Below are 22,808 nucleotides of genomic sequence, written 5' to 3' on the forward strand. Positions count from 1 at the left end.
CAAAACAAGGAATATTCTACATCACATCCATTAGAGATAATTCACATAGACTTATGTTGTCCTACATGGACATGCAAGATCAATGGTGAAAGGTATTTTATGTTAATCATTGATGATTACTCTAGAATGACATGGGTTACATTTTTTAGGGAAAAATATGAAGCTTTTGAAGATTTAAAGTTTTCAAGTCAATGGTAGAGAATCGGGTTGATGTTAGAATCAAATGTTTGAGATCTGATAGAGGTGGATAATTTACTTCAAATGAATTTGATAATTTATGTAAGAAATATGGTTTTAGAAGGAATCTTTTAACTTCAAGAACCCATTAATAGAATGGTGTGGTAGAAAGGAATAATAGAACTGTTATTGAGATGGCTATAACTATGATGAAAGATGCTAACTTGGATAATGTTTATTAGAAATAAGTTGTGAATACTATTGGTTACATTCTTAATAGGTTTCGAATAAGGATAAATCATACAAATACATCTTATGAGTTGAGGTATCAAAGACCACTTATTGTGAATATTTTAGAAACTTGGGAAGCAAGTGCTATATCAGAAGAGATGAGAATGATCTCAGAAAGTTTGATACCATAGCTGATGAAGGAATATTCTTGGTATATGATATGAATACTAGGGCTTACCGGTGTTAAAATAAAATATTGAACAAGGTATCACTTGGAGAGTACAAATGTGAAAGTATGCAAAGCATGGGATTATATTGCCCTAGAACCAATTCAAGAGACTAAATTTGAGATTATTCTTACTATTGTAGAAGAAAAGATACCTCCAAAAGGAAGCAATAAAGAGAAACCTGATGAAGTAGAAGAAGAGGAGAAAGAAGTAGAACAAACAATTAAGACCCTGAAATATTTGCAGATAAATCATTAAGAAGATCAGATAATTAGACTAAAGAATAAAGGAGTTCAGACAAGAAGTGTCACAGAGGTAAATGAGAAAAGTAATTATTTTTTTATTTCACTCATTGTGCAGGTAAATTATATGAAGAAGAAATAAAAGAAGAAATTTGGGTAAAGCTATGGAAGAAGAAGTGAATCAGATACAAAAGAATCAAACATGGGAGCTAGTACCTAGACTAGTGGATAAGAATGTGATAGGAACAAACTGGGTGTTTCAGAACAAATTGAATGAATGAGGACACATTACAAAGAACAAGGCAAGACTGGTATGTAAATGCTATTCCTAAGTAGAAGGTATTGATTTTGAAGAAACTTTTACCCTTGTTGCTAGGATGGAAACTATTAGAATTTTATTTGCATTGCTTACAATAACTTTAGAGTATATAAAATGGATGTTAAGTCAGTGTTTCTGAATGGTGAACTAGAAGAAGAAGTATACATTGAACAATCAAGTGGATTCAGTCTGTTAGATAATCTAGACATGGTTTGCAAATTAAAGAAGGCATTGCATAGACTTAAACACGCACCTAGAGAATGGTATGCAAGATTGGACAAATATTTGTTACATCAAAATTGTAGGAATGGTACTACTGACAACAATCTTTACTTTAAGGTGAAGGCATTAAAGTGTTGATCATTGTTGTTTATGTTGATGATATTATCTTTGGAGGAAGTGATGGTTTGTGCAAAGAATTTTTAGAAGAAATGCAAAAAGAATTTGAGATGTATATGTTTGGAGAAATTTAATTTTTTCTTGGGCTTCAAGTTACTCAACTGGATGATGAAATTTATATTTCTCAAGATAAGTATGTTAAAGAGTTGAAGAAGTTTGATATGGAGAATTGTAAATGTGTTACTACCCCTTTAGCTATTTGATGCAAGTTAGAAAAAGATGGTGCATTTATGGATATTTATCAAAATAAGTATAGATCTATGATTGGAGGACTAAGTATGTATCTTGCCACTTCTAGACTAGATATTATGTAGGTTGTATGTTTGGTGCAAGATTTCAAGCTAGTCCAAAGCAGACTCATGATCAAGTAGTGAAAATGATCTACATATATTTGGAAGGGACTCAATATTTTGGCTTATGGTACAAGAAAGATGGAGATTTCACATTGAAGTCATATACAAATGTTGATTGGGTTGGAAGTGTTGATAACGAAAAGAGTACAAGTGGTGGAGCATTCTTTTTGGGAGACATATTGGTTTCATGGATGAGTAAGAAACAAGAATTCATATCATTACCAATTGTTGAAGCTGAATATATTCCATTCAAGAACTAAACAAATTTCAATTCGTTATCATTTCTTGAGAGAGAAGGTTGCAGAAAAGGAAGTCAGGCTGGAATACATTTCTACATCAGATTAGATAGTAGACATTTTTACAAAGGCATTGGTGAAGGATACTTTTGATTATCTCAGATAGAAGTGAGGGCTTATTGCCTCTCCTTTTTCCAACTAGATACATTTTTGGTGGTCCATAATTGTAGGGGGATACTAGGTGCTTATTCTTGTTACCTTGATTGATGTTGATGTTTCTCTTAGGGGGAGCAGTGGTGTGAGTGGTTAGTATGTTTTTGTTTATCTTTAAGCACCCTTTGTCATCATTATCAAAGGGCGAGAGAGTTGTAAGATTATTCGAGAGAGTTGTTGTGACATTATTAGTTTTTTATTGGTTATTGGTTTATTGGTGTTGTCGTCAAAACAAAGGGAGAGATTGTTGGAGATTGTTGTTATAATGAGCTTGTATGGTTGCCATTGATGGCAAACCTAGTTATCCGGATGGATATTGGTCTGGATATGATTTGTTAGACTTTTGTTATCTGGATGGAGTTTGGTCCAAATACTCTTTTGGTGTTGGATGTGTCATCCTATATTCATGGTGGTCCGGAATGGTTTTGGTGCCCTCCGGATATGTTATTAATTGCATTGTGGTTTAATAGATCATGCTCTTTTGGTCAGGATATGTGTTAGAGGATTTGTTGAGATGTTTATTTGGGTCTCACTTTGGTTTGTGGAGATCCGCATTAAGTATTTTGCATTGGAAGTGGTTATCTGGCCGACTGGCTAATTATATATACATCTTATGCTTTGTAATGTCTTTTGGGATATGTGTTAGCATGTGCAGTTTGTCGATTCATTCATGGGATGATGTATTATGACATGTTTTGGTCCCCTCTTATTCTTGGAGTACACTAATTTTAGTATTTTAGGTTTAGGTGGCTTATTTTTGTGTAATATTGCTTATTTTATTGTGGCCAACCCTTGATTAGGATTTCAATTTTGTATCTCATATATAAGATGTATGGAAGAGAAGTAAATTTGTATGAGAAGTGTATGCGAATGATTCGCAAGTAGATTTGAGTTTGTGGTGATATGAAAGTCAGTTTGGGAAGAGATTTGAGGCTAATTTATTATACCAGATGTGTGAGGGAAAAAGAGAGACTAGGTTATCATGTCCTAATCCTACCTCTTGTCACACATTACAGAATACGAAAGAGCCTAGAGGTATCGTACAACTGGCTACTTCTTTTTGTGAAAGAGAGAGCCACGGGCTACCTATTAGGGTTTCTATTCCTTTGTTGTAATTGAAAGGTAAGATTATGCAAGTCCAATTCCTAACCCTAGAATGTAAGTATGAACTAATAACAAGATTGCAGAATTGAACTTAAACAATGGAAAGCTATAAATACCAAGATAAAACAAAAATGCAAATGCATACCCAGAGTCAAAATCTGAATGGAAATGTTCGGGACGAGGGCATGGGTGCCACTGTCCTGATTTTGCACCTGAAACTGCACCTGAAACTGCTATTTTGCACTCTAGAAAATTGTCTGAAATCCTGTCTGTCAGGAGGACAAGGGCGCCCCGCACCTCTGTCCCAGGGACCAGGGCACCCAGCGCCCCTGTCCTGACAGGACCAGGGCGCCCCATGCCCCCATCCTGGTATTCTGCTCTGCAATTTGGTGTGGGGTGCTGTCTCGACCTTCTTTTTCCGGATCTACAACCTGCGGCGTCGTCTGAGTCTCGAAACCTGCACTTATATCTGAAAAAGGTGTTTGGGTGGCTATATAGGGTTTTGCCTTAGTCAAACCCCCACTTCGGTGATTTCCACCTCCACGAATAGCCAAGTTGTATTGTAAAAGTAATGTGTGTGCAGACCTTGTGTGTGTGCAAGATCTAAAATGCAAGTAAGCAAACTAGAGCAACCTAGAAAGTAAACCCTAATTGCTTGTCAATGATAATGTAAATGCTCTAAATCAAGATGCAAAGTGATCTAAAGCATGAATAAATGAGATATTGAAGCTTATGCAAAGACATGAAAACAACATGAAATCATACCCAACCCCCAAGGGAGAGGTACAAGCCAATCTTCAGTCGGTAATCTCCTATTGTTCTTCAATGTCTTCCAAGCCCTAAATGGATGAATGGATTTGATAAATGCTTGATAGAGGGATGTTGAATGTTGTTGAAGTCTTCAAAGATCTGCTCTTTCACTGCATATGAGGTTCCTGAAAACAAAATTCGAATCTCTTCAAATGACGAAAGAGAGCTCTTATGTATGAAACCCTAGGTCGCAATTTCGTCTTTTGGCCAACCTAGAGATTGAATCTCCCACCAATTTCTTGGGGTTAAGCTTTATTTTATGATTGGATTGTGCTCCTAAAATTTCAGGAAAAATGTTCGGGACCGTGTGCACTCCGGGCGCCATGGTCCTGGCAACTTTTCACCAAATTTTTAGGGCCGTCAGATATGATGATTTTAGAGAGAATCCCGAAGTTATAGGTGATTTCGAGATGTTTTGACCCCCGAAATCAAGCCCCCAAGTTCAAAATAGGACTTAATTAGGGTTTTCGATTAGATGATGCATTGGAGGAATCACATGAAAAGGGGCACACTTTAATGAAAGGGCCCGACTTTATGATGTGAAGGATGATGAAATAGGACCTTAGACCTAATTAATTTGATTAATTAAGTGCTAAAGGGGAAATGTAATGCAAAATGCAACTGCACCAAGGCAGGTGCTAAACTAGGTGTTAAATTGTACTGCTTTAGCAAGTGCGTACAATTTATGACGTTACATTTAGCCCCCACTTTAGTGGTCATATGAGTCCTATGTGCATATGCAAGCTAAAGTACAAAAAGTAAACATTATTTGGAAAAGGATATATCCATAAGTTGTTGGACGAAGCCCCCAGCGGTATCTGCAATACACAGTTATGAACCGTACCCTACAAAACACACGTTAGATCACAAAATCGCCTAATGCTTACTAAGGAAGGTGATGAAATTTGCAAGTAGCTATATGCCCCCCCCTGTTTCGGCTTGCTTATTAGGGAGGTGAAACAGGGTAACGTGTTTACTTACGACAAATTGTGTAAGAGAGTATTGATGAGGGATGTTCACTAAAAAGGCTTCATCAGAGCACTTTTTGGAACATCTCGAGAGTAGGGGAGTGAAAATATGATTCGTACGCAACAAACGGTTCGAAAATCGCATCTCCCAAACTCAAGTTATGATGAAATGAGTGATAGAGGAAAATTAGGGTTTTGAAAGTAAATGTAAAAGAATGAAAGTATATACCTTTGAAAGTGACATTTGCATTTGTCACTTTGTTGATTCTAAGTACTATTCATTGCAGCAGAGCCCACATAGCCATCATCATGCCTTCACGATGACCGGAGCGTCCCACGAGGATTGAGATCATGCGACAGGCCGTGATCGACGACGAGCCACTGGATGAGGTGAGTTGACTAAACTTTGGCTTTTGATTTTCTGCATTTGACTTTCTGTGATCGTTTGCAGGCTATGGAGAGACATAGGAGAGTATATGCCTGGGGTCGGAGTATGCTTGCACATCTCTATCATGACCTCGAGGCGTATGTTTTCGGACAGGGTTGCAGCTTGATGACATGCACACTTCTGCAGGTGTGGATATTTGAGCACTTTACATGCACCAGGCCTGTCGGCTATCCGATGAGTACGGCTAGCGAGTGACCTAGGGTATTTTCTTATCCACTTACCAGCGAGTGGAGATTTGGATATCTATTGTATTGGAGAGTGATAGTTGACAGATTGACAGCTGAGGTGACCGTGTGGAGACCATATCTACGGATGCACAGATGGGATGGGATGGAGAGACAGTTAGCATGCCTACAGAGGAACCGCCTACTAAGAGGACGATATCCCCACATCATAGTCCCATTCTACTTTGACCGAGTACGGAGGCAGTTTGGGCTAGAGCAATGTGTTCCAGCCGATGTACCCATCTACACTCGACACTCCCGAGTCCTTCCCAGACCCAGAGCAGTAGCGAGACCGATGATAGACGATATCGAGATCACAAATAAAGAGGGGTCCGACCAAGATGTGGTCACTGATTATGCTGCAGACCCCGGGGCACAGCGCAGGTATCATTCCTAGTTTATGAGATCATACCCAGGGCCTATCATTCCACCAGATCACCCGACAGGCCATCCAGGTCCATGGAGGCATGGAGATCGAGATGAGGATCAGGGATCCAGATCGGAGGAGCCAGAGGAGGGAGAGGATCATGAGGAGGCAGGAGGTCCTGATCTGCCTATAGGAGATCAGCGTAGTGCCGAGGAGGAGGAGGATGAGGATGACGAGGAGGAGAGAGATGATGATGAGGAGAACAAGGATACAGATGAGGATGGGGATGACGAGGAGGAGGAGGATAGAGATGATGAGGAGGGGTCAAATGCTGCTCCCCACCATTTAGGGGATGATACCATAGCCCTGGATCCTCCTCTTATTCCCCAAAAGGGGGAACACGAGGCGCTACGGGGACCTGCACCTATTGCGCACAGATCGCTCGAGCGTGGGGAGCCTGGTAGTTCCCAGTCACAGATGCTACCATATCATGATCCCTACTGGCGTGAGGGAGATCCAGGTATAGTAGGTTTATATTGATTGATTGATGTTTTGATGATATAAAATGGTGCTAACACAAAATCTGTTCCACTGCTATAGCTAATGTGCAGGAGTGGCGCTCCTTGATCCAGCAAGCAGTGACAGATATCTCCACGACAGCGCAGATCCCTAGTTCCTCACAGGTTGCTTATAGACCTCAAGGGAACGCGGGTCGACATGATGATTTGTTTTCCCCATTTCGAGTATAGGTAGAGATATGGAGGGAGAGAGAGTGGGCTCTATCAGAGGACCTTCAGCGAGCACAGCGTTATCTAGCAGCAGCTCAGGCCGAGGCTACCTCGTATCGCGCTATCCTTATGGATAGGGATCGTAGGAGTTCCTCTCGGAGCCATTCACGATCTATATCACGGTATACACCTATGGGTCCACCTGCATGGCTGGATCAGGAGGGAGCTTCTAGTCATCAATCTCCGACCACCAGCCCTAGGGATAGAAGATGATTTTATGATGTAGGGTAGGTCATATTTTGGGTGTATAGGGACCTACCTTTGTATACTGATCCACACACACACACACACACACACACACACACACACACATATATATATATATATATATACATGCTTCTTCGTTTCAAACGTGTTATCTTTAATGCCTAAACAATGTGTATTGTGATTAAAGTTAATACATTTGGTAAGTGTACATGTATGTTCCGAATTTAATTTCCATGTGATTGATTTCTCAATGCTCCATGATTAAATTGATACATGTGTGACTTAATTAAAATATTTGATCAAGTACTATATTGATGATAAGGAAGAAAGTATGTATTAAGCCTACGAATCATATAACCAATGTGATTTAATTTGAATTTAAACACAACATGACATGATTCAACTTAACACATAAAAACATTGTATAATATGTCAACATAATGAAAATGTAAATCTTTTGTAATTTACATAAATGAATTCAAGACAAACCATAAAGTAAAGACACATGCTTGTCAGGAACGAAGCAATATAGATTAAACAAAACATCATTTAATTCTATTTGCTCTAATCAAAGATATGTTAGCATATTATCCAATTTTGAAGAAGTGAGAAAGGAAATACATAAATGATAAGGAATGAGGCATTAAGCATAGTATCTATGCAAGTGCATAGCGTTTATAGGGTCTTTAAGAGGTGTACCATCTACATCCGCTATTTCGTAAGCACCTGATCCATAATCTTCAATAACGATATACGGTCCAAGCCAATTAGGACTGAATTTTCCCTTTTCTTCAGGTAAGGCATTCACATTGCGCTGATTCTCATAGAGCACTAAGTCACCCACTAAGAAGGAACGTTGAATAACCTTATCATTATAGCTTCGTTGTAGAGTTTTGTGATATGCTTGAATATGCTCAAGAGCATTTATACGCTGTTCATCAAGCATCTCAAGTTGTTGAAGTCTTTGTTCTCAATAGGAGTCATCATCTATTATACCTTTGAGAGAAACTCTAAGTGATGGAATCTCTAATTCTAAAGGCATAATAGCATTAGCACCATAAACAAGATTATAAGGAGTAGTTCCCGTGGCAATTCGTACACTCGTTCGGTAGGCCCAAAGAGCATAGATTAGCTAAGTACTCCAATACTTACCATGCTTGTTCACGGTTTTGCGAAGAATTTGTTCGATTATTTTATTGGATGATTCGGCTTGACCATTTGATTGAGGATAGTATGGTGTAGAAAATCGATGTTTAATATGATATTTCTCGAGGAATTGCTTCACGTCTTTATTCTTAAATGATGTCCCATTATCAGAGATTATAGTGGAAGGTATCCCAAATCGAGAAATAATGTTTTCTAGAAGAAATCGACAAATCACTTCGGCTGTAGTGGAGCGAAGAGGAACAACTTCTACCCACTTTGTAAAGTAATCTGTTGCGGTTATAATGAAAATATGTCCTTGAGATGAAGGAGGAGAGATTTTACCGATGAGATCCAACCCCCATGCAGAGAAAGGCCAAGAAGCTACCTGAGAATGGAGTTCTTGGGCAGGAGCATGAATCAAATTATTGTGTTGTTGACATTGATGACATTTCTTAACAAATGAAAAAGAATCATGCTGCATAGTTTGCCAATAATATCCCATACAAAGTAATCTTTGAACCAAGGATTTACCTCCAAAATGCCCCCCACAGGCACCTGAATGCGCCTCTTCAAGAGCAATAGGGATTTCTGATTTGTTAAGACAACGAAGGAGAAGACCGTTATAACCCCTTTGGTAAAGAACATTAGAAAGAATGATATACCTAGCAGACAACTTGCGAACTCTAGCCCTAGTGTTCCTATTGGCGGAATCAGGAAAGGTACCATCAGTCAAGTATCTTACGATATGTGAGTACCATTCATCTGAGTCTATGAAGTCGCAACATGTCACCAGGCTGGAATCATCTACAATAGCTGGAGAAGTAAGGTTGTGAATAACAAATTTAAGGTCAACCACAGGGTCCTCTAAAGATACAAGAGAAGCCACACATGCCATTGTGTCCACATGTCGATTATCTTTTCGAGGAACAGGTTCTATGGTGTAAGAATCAAATTTTTGTAACAAAGAGATAGCAAGGTCTTTATATTGTGATAACTTGTCTTGTTTTGCTTGATACAGTCCTGTTACTTGTCTTATAATCAGTTGAGAATCTCCAAAAATATGTATGTGTTTTATATTCAGAGCTAAGGCTGCCTTTATTCCTGCTATAAGAGCCTCATACTCAGCAATGTTATTGGTACATAGGAAATTGAGACGATAAGATAAGGGAATAGACTTCTTTGTAGGAGAAATCAGAACAACACCTGCCCCCGATCCCGTACGACACTTAGAGCCATCAAAATACAACTCCCAAGTTTCATCTTTCTCTATACAAAGAATGAAGTCGTCAGGAAAAGACTCAGGGTTAGGGAAGGAGAAAGGTGAAGGGGCCTTAGCTAGGTGATCGGTCAATGCTTGCCCTTTAATTGCTCTTTGTGAAACAAATTTAAGGTCAAATTCAGTTAACATCATAACCCACTTAGCTAGGCATCCTGATAAATCAGTTTTAGAGAAAAGATGCTTCAAAGGATCAAACTTTACCATGACGTGGACTTCTGAGTTTAAGAGATAATGTCTCAATTTCTGAGTTGCAAACACCAAGACCAAGCATTGTCTTTCTATCGCAGAATATCGGGTCTCATAATCGAGTAAGGTACGACTTATATAATAAACCGGACACTCCTTACCATCTTTATCATGTTGTGCCAATAATGCTGCAAGAGCATGAGAGGACGCAGCCGTATAAAGAAGGAAGGGTTTAGAAGGTTCAGCCGGTCGAAGGATAGGAGGATTAGCCAAATACATTTTTAAATCTTCAAATGCTTGCTGACAATTCTCATTCCATTGAAAAGTGATATTCTTTTTGAGAAGTTGAGTGAAAGGAAAAGTACGATCCGCAAGTTGAGATACAAACCTAGGAATAGCTTGAATCTTTCCTTGTAAGCTTTTGAGTTGAGACACATTTCTAGGAGGTGGCATGTTGACAATAGCATCTATTTTCTTAGTATCCACCTCAATCCCACGATGCGAAACTATGAATCCTAGTAGTTTTCCACTATCCACACCAAAAACACATTTTCGGGGATTCAAGCGCATGTGATATTTATGAATCCTTTCAAAGGTTTGACGAAGGATCTTAATATGATCTATGCGAAGAATGGATTTGGCTAAAACGTCATCAACATAGTCTTCTAAAATCTTATGCATGTAATCGTGAAAGATAAGGGTCATCGCTCGTTGATAAGTTGCACCGGCGTTTTTAAGTCTGAAAGGCATCATTATCCAACAAAACGTACCCCAAGGAGTGGTGAAAGCGGTTTTGAATTGATCTTGAGGGTTAATGAAAATTTGATTGTATCCTAAAAAACCATCCATGAAGGATAACAAGGCATGTCCTGCCGTAGAATCAACTATCATGTCAATGTTTGGAAGAGGGAAATCATCTTTTAAAGAAGCCTTATTTAAATCTCGGAAATCGGTACACATTCTTATTTTATTATCTGGTTTAGCCACAGTGACAATATTTGAAATCCATGGGGAATAATCAATAGGGCGGATAAATCCAGCCTCCAATAACTTTTCAATCTCAGCCTTAACAAGCAGAGCCACCTTAGGATTCATTTTTCGAATCTTTTGTTTCACGGGCTTAGCATCAGGGACTAAGACAATATTATGAGTAACAATCTTAGGATCTATACCAGGCATGTCAGAGTATGTCCAAGCAAAGATCTCGGGGAATTCATGCAATAAATCTTCATATTGTTTTTGTTCCTCTTCATCCAAACATTTTCCAATTTTAATAACTTTTTCTTCATTGCAAGGATCCATCTTAACATTAGTGATGTCACTTATGAGAAGATTACTTTGTTGAGGAGTATCCTTTAACTGAGGGAATTCTTTCACAATCTCATCATTATCAATCTCTTTTCCAAAATAGGCTTCAGCGTTCAAACAATAAGGGAGTCCCCTATTGTGATGATAACAAGGAAGAGTATCATATGCTCCTAAAAATTCAGCTAAAGCATCATCGGTAGGGAAAACATCAAAAGCACAAGCACACGAAGGATCCTCATCAATGTACTCGGGGTGTTGCATTGATAGAGATGTAGAAATAGTATTAACACTAATACATGGTCTCTTAGAAGCTTTAGTACGCTTGCAGGGATTATAGCCAAGTCCAAAGGCATAATTGTGAAGATTATTCTCTAGAGGAACTTTTATCCCTTGTTCGTGAGCGCCACAACCATTTCCATGATACCCATGCTTAGCAAAAATGCGAAAACCACGACCATAACGATCAGCCATTTCAGAAAGAGAAGGCGGTTTTTCATAAGACAAAGAATCAAACTCTTCAGAATTAGAGGTGTGAGGAGAAGAAGTTTGAGAAGCGGCCACAAAATTATTGCTCATAGGCTCAGGTAATGTTGATTGATTTTTAGCTTCTTCCTTCTTTTCAACTTTAAGCTCTCTAGAAGGAACCTTATATTCACCTACAAAGGTGGGATTAAAATCAAGGGATCCCCAATCGTCGTCTGCGAGAACCTTCTCAGGATCAAAATCCTTCTTATGTGTAGTTTCAAGTCGAGAAGAGTCTTCTTTAGGAGCTCCAGACTCATCCAAAGAATTTTGATCATCAGAGAGTGAGGATTCATCGATAGGTATCTTGTTTAAAGAGTCATCACTAGACGAGGATGGCTTAGAAGAACCCCTTTGGAAGTAGATGTTTGTAAACAAGCTTGGAAATTAGTATCACCTATCAAGGTATATGTCTTATTGTTATAGATAAATTTAACTTGTCTGTGCAATGTAGAGGGGACAGCTTGCATACTGTGAATCCAAGGTCTCCCTAATAACAAGTTGTATGTTAGATTTCCCGACATAACATGGATAGGAGTAGGCAAAGTAACAGGCCCCACTGTGATGGGTAAGGTGATAGTACCTAATGAAGTTTTAGCCACATTATCAAAGCCTCGAATAGGATGAGAGTCCGGCTCAATTAGGGATGTATCCACATTCATCTTAAGCAAAAGATTAATGCTACACACATTAAGACCAGAGCCATTATCTACTAGTGTTTGTCTTATAGTAGTGTCTTTCATGATAACCACAATCATCAAGGGATCATATTGATGTTGAATTTCACTAGTAGGCAACTCATCTTGGGTAAACACAATTTGAGCTTTAGGATTCATCACAGAGTTAACCAAAGATGCTATATTACTAGATGTATTCGGTGGAGGAACATTCAAATCTTTCAAGGCATCTTGTAACATTCCATGATGAGCGGAAGAAGTTTGAATCAAATCCCAAAGGGATATCTTAGCAGGGGTAACTTTAAGTTTTTCTATGAGATCATATTCCTTACTAAGAACTTGTGAAATACGTGGAGCTTGCGGAAGAATTGGTTGAGGATTCGGAAAAGAAACTGGAATAACAGGAGGAGGACTAGGCTGCCTATTATTTCTGGTATGATAAGTATGGGCAACCGCATGATAACTCTCTCTAGTTATTTGCTTGGCATAACTATAAGGACTTATAGGTTTTCTTCCTTGCACAATGATGATTGGTTTATTCGGAGTACGAAAGGAATCATGATCATACCCTCCCTGGACAGTAAGGAGAGGTGATTTAGGAACTTGAAAGGTGGGAGAAGGATAAGCACCTTGGACTTCAAAGAGAGGCTTTTTATGCTCATTCAAGTTTATCATGTTAACCAATTTAGAAGTCTTGTTCTTGTTTAAAGATTTCGATAAAGCCACAAAGTCATCAAGAGCATCATCCAACAAAGCATGATCATATCTATTAAAAGGTTTATCTTTTGATTCAAAAGGAGACATCTCCTCATAGAGGGGATTATTGAAAACAACCATGTTACTAGATTCAGTGGAAGAGTTGATAGGAATGTACCCTTGAGAGGACTCATTCAACTTATCTTTCTCATCACAACGAAATGGCATAGTAACAAGGTTTATGAGTTTTTGGTAAAATGAAGGTTTGGCATCTTTAGGGTTCAAAAACTCATCTAAAGCTTCATCTAATTCATCTTGGCTATACTCATAATAATCATCATAAGCATGAACATTTTTCAAATAAAAGTCTGACATTTTGAAATAAAAGTTGCATGAAATTTAAACACACAATGCAAAAGGAACACTCTCTCTTTTTTTTTTTTTTTTCTCTTAATGAAAATGAAATGAAAACACACTAAATCTAGATCTAGATCTAACAAATGCAATGCAAGAAGAAGCAATGATAGATTCACATCGGGTTCACCAAAATGGGTGAGGGAAAAAGCGAGACTAGGTTATCATGTCCTAATCCTACCTCTTGTCACACATTACGGAATACGAAAGAGCCTAGAGGTATCGCACAATTGGCTACTTCTTTTTGTGAAAGAGAGAGCCATGGGCTACCTATTAGGGTTTCTATTCCTTTGTTGTAATTGAAAGGTAAGATTATGCAAGTCCAATTCCTAACCCTAGAATGTAAGTATGAACTAATAACAAGATTGCAGAATTGAACTTAAACAATGGAAAGCTGTAAATACCAAGATAAAACAAAAATGCAAATCCGTACCCGGAGTCAAAATCTGAGTGGAAATGTTAGAGACGGGGGCGTGGGCACCACTGTCCTGATTCTGTAGCTGAAACTGCACCTGAAACTGCTATTTTGCACTCTGGAAAACTGTCTGAAATCCTGTCTGTCAGGAGGACAAGGGCGCCCCGCACCTCTGTCCTAGGGACCAGGGCACCCAGCGCCCCTGTCCTGACAGGACCAGGGCACCCCACGCCCCTGTCCTGGTATTCTGCTCTGCAATTTGGTGTGGGGTGCTGTCTCGACCTACTTTTTTTGGATCTGCAACCTGCGGCGTCATCCGAGTCTCGAAACCTGCACTTATATTTGAAAAAGGTGTTTGGGCGGCTATATAGGGTTTTGCCTTAGTCAAACCCCCGCTTCGGTGATTTCCACCTCCACGAATAGCCAAGTTGTATTGTAAAAGTAATGTGTGTGCAGACCTTGTGTGTGTGCAAGATCTAAAATGCAAGTAAGCAAACTAGAGCAACCTAGAAAGTAAACCCTAATTGCTTGTCAATGACAATGTAAATGCTCTAAATCAAGATGCAAAGTGATCTAAAGCATGAATAAATGAGATATTGAAGCTTATGCAAAGACATGAAAACAACATGAAATCATACCCAACCCCCAAGGGAGAGGTACAAGCCAATCTTCAGTCGGTAATCTCCTATTGTTCTTCAATGTCTTCCAAGCCCTAAATGGATGAATGGATTTGATAAATGCTTGATAGAGGGATGTTGAATGTTGTTGAAGTCTTCAAAGATCTGCTCTTTCGTTGCATATGAGGTTCCTGAAAACAAAATTCGGATCTCTTCAAATGATGAAAGAGAGCTCTTATGTATGAAACCCTAGGTCGCAATTTCGTCTTTTGGCCGACCTAGAGATTGAATCTCCCGCCAATTTCTTGGGGTTAAGCTTTATTTTATGATTGGATCATGCTCCTAAAATTTGAGGAAAAATGTCCGGGACCGTGTACACTCCGGGCACCATGGTCTCGGCAACTTTTCACCAAATTTTCAGGGCCGTCAGATATGATGATTTTAGAGAGAATCCCGAAGTTACAAGTGATTTTGAGATGTTTTGACCCCCGAAATCAAGCCCCCAAGTTCAAAATAGGACTTAATTAGGGTTTTCGATTAGATGATGCATTGGAGGAATCACATGAAAAGGGGCACACTTTAATGAAAGGGCCCGACTTTATGATGTGAAGGATGATGAAATAGGACCTTAGACCTAATTAATTTGATTAATTAAGTGCTAAAGGGGAAATGTAATGCAAAATGCAACTGCGCCAAGGCGGGTGCTAAACTAGGTGTTAAATTGTACTGCTTTAGCAAGTGCGTACAATTTATGACATTACACTAGATAGAGTGTTATGATAGTGGATATCATTAGAGATGTTCTCCATGTTATTGGTTGCTTGATTATTGTTCAAAGATAATTTAATGATCAGGATAATCCTTCTCAATTTTCATTCATCTATTTCATTCTTTGTTGATTGATAGTGTGTCATTCGGCAACTGCTTGTATCTTGTCCCAAAGAAGTGATCTTTAGTTGTACAAGTCCCTTTGCATCTTTCCTAAGGTAGTGCACCTTAGTTTTGCAAGTCCTTCAGGTGTTGGTACTCCTTGGTTGCAAGCCTAAAATGTTGTACAGACATTGTTATTCATACCGAGTTAGATTCTCATTGTGGATCTTCCTTGTTTGGGTTTTCCATGTAAATATGGTGTTTATGTGTTTATGTGTTTATGAGTTTATATTTGATGCATTGATGATTAAAGTAATGATATTGAATTAGTCGGTTAATAATTATTTTTGAAGTTCTAGACCGATTCATCCCTCCCCCCCCTCTTAGTCATGTTGGGTGTTCAGCACAAGATTCTATAGCCCTTTTTACATACCTCCAAACTTGATGAGATTCAAGAGACATCATTTATAAATTTAAAGATCTTTATTTTTTATAGTATGTACTATTATTAGTTATTAATTCAAAGTCATTGGTATTGATCTGTATCAATAACGATTGGATGAAATATTCTCATTAGATCATAAAGATAACAAACCGTGCAAAGGCATATGAATGTAACCATAAAATATGATTTAATGCACAACTATAATATTCTAATACACATCTAGTGGTATAAGCTCTTTAAAAAGATCTTTAATGAAACTTCAATAAAAACATAATAATATATCATCAAATTTATAAGTAATACTAAACTCACATCATATTAACAACTACTACAAGAAAGTACATCAAAACCAACCATAAATTAAAGGAAGATTCTTAAACGTGCACTTGAATGTAACAATGCTTAATTATAAGAAAATACAAACTAAAATCAATCAAGGAAACAAGCATGATAGTTTTGCGTGTTACAATATTTCTTCAATATTTCAAGATTTTAATTGCATGTAAAATTATAAATTTTACTTAATGAAATTCAAGATATAATATTCTTAAATTTCACGATGTATATTTTCAGTAGTATGGTACTATTGATTGTGAATTCAAAGTCATTGGTATTGACCACTGTTAATAATAATTGAATGAAATATGTTTATTAGATTTAAAATAAAAAATAACAAACCATGCAATGTCATACAAATGTACCAACACAATATTATTCAATGCACAACTATAATTAGTGAATACATAAGTTCTATTGGTCTAACCTCTTTAAAGGGGTCTTTATTGACACTTCAATAAAAACATAATAATATACCATTAGATTTAATAATATAAACCTATAAATTTTAATTTAAAGAATCAACTTGCCAATAAATATTTTCCCTATATAATCATCTTGAAAGATCCATATGGGCATGCAATCCGAAAGCATGCTTGAACTCACAAGATATTTTTTTGGATGGAGTACTTTATATCATTCATGAATTCATTTTGCTACCCATATGGAAGCATGAACCTATGCTAATACATCTTTGACTCAAAGCAAATGACTCAAGAAGACATAATAGTTGAATGTGTTACATAGTTCTTCAATATTTCAATATTTTAATTGCATGTAAAACTATAAATTTGACTCAATGAGATTCAAGATATGTCATTTTTAAATTTTTATTTGCAATAGTATAGTACTATTAATTGTGAGTTCAAACTCATTGGTTTGATCACTATCAATGATAATTGAATGAATTATGCTCGTTAGATAAAAAAAAAACAATAAAACATACAATGCCAAATGAATGTACCAGAAAAATATTATTTAATGCACAACTATAATAAGTTAATACATAAATGTTGGTCCCCACTCTTTACAAGAGTCTTTAATGACGAGTCAATAAAAACATAATACTATACCATTAGATTTAATAATTTATGACTAAAACTTTAAATTTAAAGAACCAAGGTTTGCTGAATAATTATTTTTCCTATAAACATTTCGATAATCCCAAAGCATGCTTGAACTCACATGCAAATGTTTTTTTGATGAAGGATTTTATATCAACCATGAATTCATTTCGTTACCTATATGAAAGTAAGAGCCTACGCTGATCCCTCTTTGGTTCAAAGTCAAGAACTAGAGGATATCCATTTTGTCAAAATCGTTTTGAGTTACAACCCCAATAAGTGTAATCTCATCTTCATCCCTTAACTAATATCTTGAGAAGTTTGAATCTTGTTAGATGACATGATCAAGATATGTACCATCATCTTCACCAATTATACTCAACAAATTAAAATACATTAATTTTCACTCTGAACTCAAATGTACAGAATGCCATTCCATCATTAATGTCGGAAACAAAACTTCTATACTTCTTTAATTGAAATCTAGAATTCTTTTGGTATGTAAAGCAAATAACAGTTTGGGTACTGTACCTTCCCATGGCCTACAAATGCAGTAGATAACATGGAAGCCACAATATTACAGACAGACTCGAAAAAGCAGTGGATAATTATTGCCATTGAAAGTTAGGAGAAATGGGCTCCACTGATCCATTCACTGTTGACTTCATGCTTGGAAATCATACGGTAAAGTGCTTTTAAGTTATGGTTGTCGGTGTATTTCACTGCATTTGCTCAGCGATGATGGTGCAAAATTTATGAGTGAAGTCAATTATAATAACGTGTTCTCCATTTCTTTCATTCACACCCACGAGATAGAAATGTAGTGTGCTGATTTACTCAGTAATATATTTCAATTTGTCGTCGAATCTTTGCAGAAAACGCGTCCCATAAGTACGCATTGAAAAAGAGTGACCATTCCTTTATGCGCATTACATGGAAAAATCTCTGCACCGTCACATGCCGCTTTAAAAATCTCACTACTTCTATGCAAAACAGATTAAATTCGATTATCTACCATTAAGTAGAGATATATCTGTAGTTTTCCACCATTGATAGAGGTAGTTGGATGCCATTAACAAATGAAAAGGTACGTCAACACTACGTAGCCTTTATAATAACAGCAGATCCCAGATAAAGCCGGCAAAGATGGCGATAAATAAGTTCATTTCTTGGCAATAAAGGTTTTGGATCATTGAGTGTCAATGTCTATTAAAAAATAGATACAATTGATTAAAAAAATGTTTTAATATAAGCAGTTTGATTTATTAGTTATAAGAAATATTATTATTACATATATTTAAAAAAAGTTGTTGGATAGAAAATTACATTTTTAAAGTTCACATGGAGTTAATGTTGAATCAGGAAACATAGAAAATGAAGTCATTAGACTGGAACAACAGTAGCAAAGTCCCTAGGAGGAGGGTCTAATCACCCAGTCAAACAATTCCTTGAAACTACATAAATTTGTAGAAAATGGTCAAGGCTTAAACAACACAGTTTAAGAGCAGGGCCCCATTTTTAAGAGTAATGGCAGCCCAGCGAGGGCCTTCACAAAGTAGATTTAGCTATCGATATGGGGGCATAAGCCTATAGGCTGAAACCTCTCCGGCTAAGAGCCAAGGACTGAGGGGTATGCATTCCTTGGCCTTCACAAAGTAGTTTCAGCCATCCAATATAGAGGAACGAGCCTATAGGCTGAAATCTCTTCGGCTAAGAGCCAAGGATCAAGGGGTATCCATTCCCTGCCAAATTCCCCTCTTCATCACTTATGATGTTGGAGCCTTGCACTCAGCAAGACTTGATCCTAAATGGGCTCATTTGGAGCCATTCAACTTCACCAACAAACCAAGGGCCCATTGACATTTTGCAGCTTATTTTAAGAAGCCATCTTGATTATTTTTTGAAGTATAAATGAATGGTATTAATAATAGTTTTTGGTAGGTAAAATTTGGAGGAAGAAATTGGAGTTACAGTAGGATTTTTCTCAAAATGCAGTTGCTTGTTATTTCCAACCTATCGTTTTTTTCCATGGCTTATTTTCACTTCCTAACAATAGCTACTCCACTAAAATAGAGAAAGATTCCAAACACTTCAATTTGCTAAAATTTAAAGAAAAAATGCATTTGTATGGAGACATGGGTAGGCTTTGTTTAAGTGGCTCATTTGAATTCTCACTCACCTTTTCACTAATATGCATTTATTAGTGTAATTTAAGATGAGTCATTCAAAAGAAACAAAGCTTAGAATGTGCTATTTAAGCTAGATTGTACAAAACTCTAACTTTTCACTATTTTTTAGTCAGTTTAAACAATGAATTTTGCAATGGTTTGTAAATATGTTGAGTAGGGATAATAAAGGTATTAAAAAATTGTGGAGCTTACGAGCCACAGTGCAAAAAGGACGGTGACAAGTAGTTGAATAAAGTTCTGCTCAACTATAAATATAGTTGAAGTTTGCTGCAGTTCACAGAACGGTGTGTTAGATTTGTTTATGATGGCCAGGACATTTTATGCTGCCCTGCTAATTTTCCTTGTTTTTGCAGTGATAGCTGCAGAGTTTTCCCAGGTGAGACATAATCTGCATTGTTTGTGGCTCTCTATAAATGGTCTCTGATTAGACAATGTACTAATACTTCTTGGTTTCTGTCTTGCAGGCATTCTCTCATGATGAACGGATCTTGCTCCAAACAAGGGTATAAATGACTATTTGATTGGACTCTAGTTAGATTTATTGGGAAGGATTTCATTTGATCATGTGTTTGTTTGTTCATTGATGCAGAGGAAGCACAAGCACACTGGATTCAAGCAAGGAGGTACTGCATTAATACAAGATCTAAGCAATGAATGAAACCGCAGGATTAGAAATTAGAGTTTCTATTATTGTTTATTAGGAGTTCAGATAAATAATGATTCTTGTTTTGTTTCTAGATTTTACTGTACAATTGACGTTTCAGATCAGATTCAATGATCCATCATTAAAATGAGAGAATTGGAAGATGATACTTAATGATTGTTGTTTTGAGTGTGCAGAGTGTCCAGGAGCATGTTCATACAGGTGCTCAAAGACTCAACACCGAAAGCCATGCATGTTCTTCTGCCAGAAGTGCTGCTTCAAGTGTAGATGTGTTCCTCCAGGAACCTATGGCCACAAAGAGGTCTGCCCCTGCTACAACAATTGGAAAACCCAAGAAGGAAAACCCAAGTGTCCCTAGTTAAATATGATATGTTTTTCTTCTACTGTAATAAGTAGGACTGGCAAGAACTTGGGTTCTAGCAAATGTACCTGCTCTTTCATTGTTTTCCTGTTATTGTTATTGGATCTGATGTGCAAGATCTGATCCAAATTAAACTCTATTCAAAGAGAAAGAGATTGAATGAACAACATAACTTGGCATTTACCACTATTGATTTTCATTGATAAGGCTTTCAAGTGGATGGGTATTTAGACTCTGTATTAACGCATAGTTGTCTGTGGATGGGTATTCAGACAATGTACTAATATTTACTCGTTTATGAATTAGTTATGTGGATTAACCATCATTCAAAGATAGATTAAAATACTGATTTGGAAGTTTACTAAAATTTATAGATTTGGTATAATAACAAATCTACATTTTATCTGTTAATGATATCAGATTACTATATCTATAGTTTTTTGCAATATTATTTTTGAGATAGCTTGTTTGGCAGTTTTTTTGCATCAAGTTTCGGAGCACACTTCATGATCTATCATCAGACTGAAAATGATCTATCATCAAAATAAAAAGTGTTAGAAAAGAAAAAACAAATTAATTAATTAACAAACTAAAACATACATTACATAAGATTTGACATACTAAAACATACACTTATCTATCAAGATTAGTTAGTAGATTAAAAAACTAAAACATACATTAAATGGGAAGCAAAGGATTTTTTTAATGTTTCACTGAAAAGAACATATTGGATCCTTAATGAATTATCTTGCCCCCATCTGCTTCTAGCATATCATCAAGTAGAAACAATATCGCACTTAATGATGCCCTCTGGAGTATTTAACTTCATTTGGATCATTAGGAGGAGGAATTGCTTTATTCCTGGATAGAGAAAGGTGCCTTTCAATTCTAAGTGGGGACACTATATTTATGCGCCATAGTTTGACTTCATAGGCTATCATGCATCCAACAACTAAAAGTAAGGAAATCTGAGATAAAAGACAAAAAATTGTGGGGTTAAATCAGAAAATATTTGAGACCTGATTATTTGATTGAACACTACGGTCATGTCAGGGAATGATTTGAAAGTTCAAGCTACTATGAGAGGTGTTAATTCGTTTTGCTCTAATTGGCTGATACTACTTGAGATAAAATGATTCGTTCATGCTTTCTTTCCTGTAGATTTGGTTCAAGTTTTCTGCAAATGACGAGATTCTGGTACACTCCCATGTTTACACCCAACTTATTGTCCCTGTTTTTAATTGCAGAATGAAATATCAAATACAATTTGGGAGTTTACAGTATACAATCCTTGTTTTTCCTTCAAAACTTTTTTTGTTTGGAAAATATAAAATATTAAAATGTAAAAGTCATCTTACATTGTAATATAACAAAGTCAGTTGAAAGTTTATTTAGTTTAGAGTTACATTTTTCATGGATCACTTAGAAGTGGATTATTAGTTGTTCATTCTATCATTGGTTAACTATCCTCTTTATTAGTGTTCTATCTTTGGTTCTAACAAGAATACAAAAAGAATTCTCAAAATCTAATAAACCTAAAAAACATATATAAACTTATGATTTCAAAAATAAGGACAAGAAGTAAGAAGTTGATATGCAAGCTATTCCTTTGGTGAGGGAAGCAAGGACTTGTTTATAAACATGTGTCATCATGTAACCCCTTTGATATTTATTCTCATGCATCTCTTCTGGTTATTTTTAATCCATTATGATGATAATATTTGGGTTTATCTCGATTTAATTTGTAGAGTCATCTCAAGTATTTTTAAGACTTTATTATATATTTTTTTAAAGTTAATATTTTAGTGTTGAGATTAACATTGAGGGATCATTTTGATTTAGATGATTGGAAGTTTATTACGCTGCATCTTTTACATGATTGTAACTCAAACAAGGTTTCTTCTTATTGTTGGTATTATTTGTTATTCATATAAAAGAGACTTTTAGGCTACAAAATGACAAGTTCAAATAAGAGATACACAACATTTTTTACTTTATTTATGTTTATTTTAAAACATGGCTATTGCACATTCCTTCTATAGACCTAGTGGTCTATTAAGTAGAGGTTTATGATTGCATTGAGACTATGCACTTTTTTCCTTTGTCTTGGATTCATTATGATCTTGTTAAACTTTATGCAATGACTAGCATACAAGTGACATATTTATGCATAAAATTTGATAAATTATAGTATAGTCTTGTTTGATCCTAACTTCTTATATTCCAAGAATATTTATATTTCTCATTCTTTGCCTTAGATTAAAATCACTGGTTGAAATCAACCCTTTTTCTCTTTTAGAATTCAA

The 22,808-nt window shown here is 36.6% G+C and overlaps 1 protein-coding gene across 1 annotated transcript; it reads left to right on the top strand.

Moving 5' to 3' along the window:
- The first annotated feature begins 19,709 nt into the window (after positions 1-19,709).
- Positions 19,710-20,689, top strand: LOC131039318 (gibberellin-regulated protein 12). Its single transcript, XM_057972026.2, has 4 exons — positions 19,710-19,853; positions 19,942-19,980; positions 20,067-20,100; positions 20,318-20,689. Exons 1-4 carry the CDS (start codon positions 19,779-19,781, stop codon positions 20,497-20,499), a joined length of 330 nt encoding a protein of 109 aa, XP_057828009.1. The 5' UTR covers positions 19,710-19,778; the 3' UTR covers positions 20,500-20,689.
- The last annotated feature ends 2,119 nt before the right edge of the window (positions 20,690-22,808 follow it).

This window comes from Cryptomeria japonica, chromosome 10, assembly GCF_030272615.1.
Source record: "Cryptomeria japonica chromosome 10, Sugi_1.0, whole genome shotgun sequence".
NCBI lineage: Eukaryota > Viridiplantae > Streptophyta > Pinopsida > Cupressales > Cupressaceae > Cryptomeria > Cryptomeria japonica.